Source organism: Brienomyrus brachyistius, chromosome 12 (genome assembly GCF_023856365.1).
Source record: "Brienomyrus brachyistius isolate T26 chromosome 12, BBRACH_0.4, whole genome shotgun sequence".
Lineage (NCBI taxonomy): Eukaryota > Metazoa > Chordata > Actinopteri > Osteoglossiformes > Mormyridae > Brienomyrus > Brienomyrus brachyistius.
Window position 1 is genome coordinate 5,119,971 of NC_064544.1, and position 6,000 is coordinate 5,125,970.

The 6,000-nt window shown below is 43.4% G+C and overlaps 1 protein-coding gene across 9 annotated transcripts in view; it reads right to left on the reverse strand.

The window, feature by feature from the left end:
- Nucleotides 1–5,689, reverse strand: part of gria2b (glutamate receptor, ionotropic, AMPA 2b) — a 33,053-nt gene extending 27,364 nt beyond the window's left edge. For 4 of the 9 annotated variants that reach the window (XR_007381305.1, XM_048971169.1, XM_048971172.1 and 1 more), the window contains exons 1-2: nt 5,067–5,688; nt 4,694–4,834 (exon numbers count right to left, since the gene is read on the reverse strand). Coding sequence is in view for 7 of the 9 variants with exons in the window: in XM_048971169.1 (XP_048827126.1) it covers nt 4,694–4,834; nt 5,067–5,172 (247 nt within the window). In the remaining 2 variants the exon portion in view is untranslated. Of the gene's footprint in view, nt 1–4,693; nt 4,835–5,066 lie in introns of all 9 variants that reach the window. The other 5 variants (XR_007381306.1, XM_048971171.1, XM_048971175.1 and 2 more) reach the window with 2 other exon arrangements.
- Nucleotides 5,690–6,000: the final 311 nt, after the last annotated feature.

The window sequence follows — 6,000 nt, forward strand, 5'->3', positions numbered from 1 at the left end:
GTGAAATGTGATTTTGGAAGGAAATGAACCTCAGCCACTGTATTCTGAAGGGAAGGACTGTCCTGCAAAAAACAGCGTTTGCTCAATAACTTTAACTTGCCAGGCTTCACAGTTTTGGGGGGTGGTCTTTGTAACTCGTTCCCACCGCTGCTGTACTGCTGGTCGGCCAGAATTAGAACCTCTGAAGGAAGCATCTCAGCTAACGATGTAAGATATACTGACAGTTCGTATTATTTGTTCCTTCCATCCATCCATTTTCCTACCAGCTTATCCTACTGGGTCGCGGGATTATCTGTTCCCGTGAAATAAAAAAAAAAAAGTTGGAAAACTCAGTCTGGAATCTACACATGGATTCGCAGCCAGTTAGAAATCGGGTGCATAGACGGAGTACAAGTTAACATAGGAATCATTACATTTTTAGCTGATATGTACCAAGGGGAGCTAGCTTGCCTGCATCAGCTGAATATTCTGTTTAGGTCTATATACTAAGTGGCGATTTAATATAACAGAGCTCTTCTGGGTGCAGCGCTGACAGCCTGTGTGTCTCTCATCCGTACGCCGGCGACCGGCCATTCCCACAAAAACAAGCCAGAAAGACACGTGGGCTTAATACCGAGACACGACTGAGTATAACAGCCAGGGTCGTCCGGGATGTGATGGAGGCAGCAGGGAAGGACAGACAGCTCAAACCAACCAGAGAAGCAAACGCTCTTCCAGATGTTATCCTTCCACAGCGTTCCCCACACCAGAGCTTACACCATCTTGCCACTCTTTGTGTGCCAGACAGTCAGTGCATTGTCCATTCTGTGCTGGGCATCTAGAACATTCTGTACTTTGCCAGTCAACATATCGACTACATGCACAGCTGCCCCCCCCCCCCCCCCATCTGCACTTATTCAACTGAGAACCTCCTACACGCTGCAAGCCGAATAACAACCTGAATGGTATTTAAGCATCTTACTTCACTGACAGTATGGAATGTAAGTATAAGTGATGGCACAGTTAGAAAGCAACGACATTTTCTTAAATGATGCAAAGTCCCCAGTTTAAATCAGTACTAATACACATGTACAATAAATGCACCACCCAAAGCTTTGAAAAACTGACTTAACAGATCCTGACAGCTGAAAGAAAAAAAACACAACACAGAGTGACCATCTCACTGTGAACCTGGGGTCTCCAATGCCCCCCCCGGACCAAGGGGGCATCTTTCCAGCGGAGACGAGCCGAGGAATCACAAACACTGAAAGCACAGCCCAGTCACGCCGCTGAGCTGCATGCATGGGTTTATTGGCGATCGGTAGACACTGCCGAGATCAGGGCTGCAGCTGTTGGTGGGCCAGTGTTATTATAAATCGCCATTAGGTCTCACTGCATCACGATCCAATTTCAGCGGCTATGTAGGTTAAGGGCTTTAAAGATACATCGTAAGGTTTTTATAAAGAGAAACCTTGCCTTTCATACGCGTGCCCCAAGTTCACATTCACATGGCGGATCTATCAGCGCGAAAGGCGGATTTCATGCTGTAACCCCACCCCGTCACACACACCCACCCACAAACACAGACACACACACACACCTCCCCGGGGCCGTCTGTCCATTTCTAATCGCCCTGGTTTTCCTTGACCTCTCTCCCAGCATGAGACAAGGCTCACTCAGTAACAAGAGGCTGTCTCCATGGTAGGGGGGAAAGATAATTTACACCTAGAGCAGAAAATGAGCGTGTGAGGACCGCGCCGTCTGTTTCAGTGCTGCGGGGACATCCTCTGTCTGTCCATCATCCTCTGTCTGTCCATCATCCCCTGTCTGTCCATCATCCTCTGTCCATCATCCTCTGTCTGTCCATCATCCTCTGTCTGTCCATCATCCTCTGTCCATCATCCTCTGTCCATCATCCTCTGTCTGTCCATCATCACCTGTCTGTCCATCATCCTCTGTCTGTCCATCATCCTCTGTCTGTCCATCATCCCCTGTCTGTCCATCATCCTCTGTCTGTCCATCATCCTCTGTCTGTCCATCATCCCCTGTCTCTCCATCATCCCGTCTGTCCATCTTCCCCTGTCTGTCCATTATCGCATCTCTTCGGTCAATATTGACGAGTTCTACATTTACAAACATTATTGTTCGAATGGATGCCATTAGGATAGCAGTCAGTGCCCGGTTTTACAAACAGCCAGCGTTTCATTGATTGAAAGCGCATCTACACCCAGTTTGGGCAAAATGAAAAAAAAGCCTGAATGGAAACACACGCTGTTTGGGTTTCTGCAGAAGAGCTATTGAACAGAGGCTTCAGAAAAGATATCTTTCCACAAAGGTGCGTGTAATGTTTCATTCAGTCTAGTGCTTCTTTTGACTACGAATCTTCTACTGCCGTCAGCTCTTTGGCGCATGGTCTATTGGAACCCCAGACCAATTTCTCTCACAATTTCTGTATGGAATGGTCTTGCAGGTTACGAAATATCTCCACCATCTGCAAGAGCGTGTTTTGCATGGCAACTTGCAAAGCTGCTGTCATTTCTAGCCAAGTGCTCCTGGGTCCTGTCGCATTATAAAGACACACTTGTCGGGTGAATGGAGGTTTGTTACCGACCCTGGGCACTCGACCGTGTGGGAAGGTCTCCATGCTCGGCAGGGACCTGGGTGTCTGCTACTACACTGCATGGAATTGACTTGTCAACGCTGGACTCATTTACTGACAGTGGACCGACAGCAAATTCTGTTTTTCAGGAATATAAATTTGAATTCCTCGTGGGCTCTTTACAAGTCGCGTACAGTTTCTAAAGAGCTGTTAAAGTGCTCGTAAAATGTCTGCGCTTTCAAAAGTGCTGTGATGTACCTCTTAGGATGCATTCACTCTAACTCAGGGGACAATAGCTGGGCATTGAATCTGTGATTTTTAATGCTGAACGTTTACTGAATGCTTTACAGAACGTTCCAGTGCAAGCAATTAACATGTAGCACCCTGTTAAATTACGCACAATTTTATCTTAAGGATTGAGTTACAATTCATTTCTTTCGAGTTAAATTTCAAACTTAATAAGCGACCAGACTTATTGCTATTCAGTTATCCATTCAATATAGATATTCGGTTTCCATCTGTGAAAGTGGTCCAATCAAACATTAATAAACGTAAAAGTATATATATGGCTACTTGCAAGGCTGCTGTCATTTCTAGCCAAGTGCTCCCGTCACATTATGAAGACACACTTTATATATATATATATATATATATATATATATATATATATATATATATATATATATATATATATATATATATATATATATATATATAAAAACCTCACTGGGAAACAACGTTCAATTTTTATATATATATATATATATATATAAATTTTATATATATATATATGATTGCTTTTGAGTCAGACTGCCATCTAGTGTTTTAACGGGAAATAAAACAGAAAGCTGCCCATCACACACAACGAGATAACCTTGTTCATTCTGACTGATTTTCACTGCGTGGGCGGATGGGAAAACGACATTTTAACAACAGAGAATAAAAGTAAATTGCGTGCTCCTTAATCCAAATAGTGTTTCTGCTTGGAAGGACTGGTTTACTTATTAAGCCGTAATGGTCACAATTATTATTTTGTCATATGTCGTAAAATAAAACATTTTTGTGCCAAACATATGTGAAATTATTGCGTTTATCATTTAGCAGGTTTAGCAGTTAATCCAGATGAATATAGTTATATAAAATCCCAGTTTCACAACATGTTTATTGATTGCACAGGATAGACATATGGCCAATTTGGACAATATCCAATATGCCATTATCCAATACTGAACCTTTATGTGCCGGGAATTATCAAACTTTCAGCGCTTTCATACTTTCAAACCTGCTCTTAACACGCATTCATCACATACTAGATAAATGCGATTTAGCTTTGATTTAGGACGCAGAATAGCGCATACGTGCGCGCGTCTGTACCGGTAAATGGGTCTCGGTCCGACGGCACCGGAGCGGCCGGGTTTGCATTAAATGCACATATGTCACCGTCGAGTCATCGCAATCGCTCATTCACTGTGGTCTCCTTGTGAAATAACCCACTTTGTTGGTCTTTGCTGTAACGTTTAATGTGCAGAACAGATAAAATACTATTAAAATTGCATGTTGTGAACGTGGCCACAATCGAATAAGCGATTTATAATGGTGCAATCTATAAGTACATTACAAGCCAAACGCAATATACCAACCCGCTGGTGGCGCAGCTGTCCAGGGAGAAAAATTCAGTTTGCGTTCAACGTGCATCTATCTAAATATTCCTACTTGTACTGATGTGTATTTTATTAAGATAAATCCACCCTGGCCGCGTGAATTTTCCGTGAAATAACACGATATTTACCCTCACAAAATCATGATCAATAGATTTCAGCACAGTCCTTTTCCCCATTCATTGCATCTATCTCCAATTTCTGAAACTGTTGCCGTGGAAACCAACTGGCACCGATGCCTGAAGTTAAAGGCAAGTGTCTGTAATGCATATTCCCGCAAATAATCTTCACATTTTATTATTAATGAATACTTCCATTGATAACATTTAATGTGAATACCCCTTATAAATCTCCAACAGACGATGCGTTACTCAAAACTGTGCCAAATGAGGTCGCACGAACGGCACAGTAAAACAATGTTTTCTTGTAAATGTATTTGTGCCTGTGCGGTACTTACAGCAATTGGTGACCGCAAAACTGTTTGCTACTTCGAGATTGTCAATGTGGGGCGTCAGTCTGAATTCGGGCGTGCCGAACTGAACCATTCCGACGCGAAAGGCGCTGTATTCCTGGTCTGCACCCCTTGGAAAAAGTCCGCCTGTGGAGTACAAGCAGATAAAAACGTTTACATGCAACCATTTTCTCAAACTGCTTTACAGTTAAATTTGCATATTCTCCCCAGATTTGTATGCGATTTGCCTCCCGTATAAAACCATCATATCCAATAAATGAGCTATCTAAGGTTGTGACAGATATACTTGTTCGCATGCATATCCATTTATTTTATTGTAGGTGTATTCGCCGATTCATCGTCTTTTCTTTTAACATACCGATTTGTACGCTAGGAGAACCGCCGACCGATAGTCCCCATAAAAAAGAAAGGATGAAGACGGATAAATTCATATTTTGTAGCATTTCCACAAGGTGCGACCACATCCACCGTCAAAAAAAAATCCCTCCTTGCTTCAACCAAAGTCAACCTTAGATCCTATTCATAATGAATTTAGGCTATTCAGTCTGCAGCCGGTCTGGGTGATGTGTTGTATGTGGGTATCGAGCTCCAGTTCCAGTGACGAAGAGGATGGTGATGCTGGTTCACAGATTCTCTCCTTCCTCCTCGGCGGTGCTGTTGCTGCTGCTGCCGGCGCGGCTGCTGGTGTCTCTGAATCGGCGCCTCGGCTTCGCACTCAGGGGCTCCGCACTTACATCCGCGACTCACAGCGGCTCATTTCGGCACCAAGGGGGGGGGGAGCATGTTAATGAGGCCGTAAAGATACGAAGAGAGCCGAACCCAACGCGCCCCCCATCTCTCTCCACATCCGGAAGAACCTGCCGTTTAACTATCATTTAGCTGCTGCTTCACTGCTCTCTCGCGCTCTTATTACTAAATTTGCCGGCGTTATGTATTAAGCTTTAATAGAATTATGGGCATTTAGCGACTTAATAAACCGCCATATACTGTTATTACCAATAATGTGTCGATTGCACTGCTGTTAATTCTAACTATATTAAAGCGCAATAAGTTATCAGCCGTACGTATGACAAAAAGAGATTATGCAGTTGTTATAATTGTTAATATCATGGGAGGTCTCAGCAGGGAAGGTATTACATGGTGCATTGCATGACTCCGCATGTGTATTCGGCGATGTGCGATCTCTTCAGTTTGACATAATGCAATCCCTGAGTACAGCTTGACCTCATTAAACGACATGGTAGGTCGGCCTCCACCGAGGCACATTAAAGCATTTTAGCGAATTATATTTT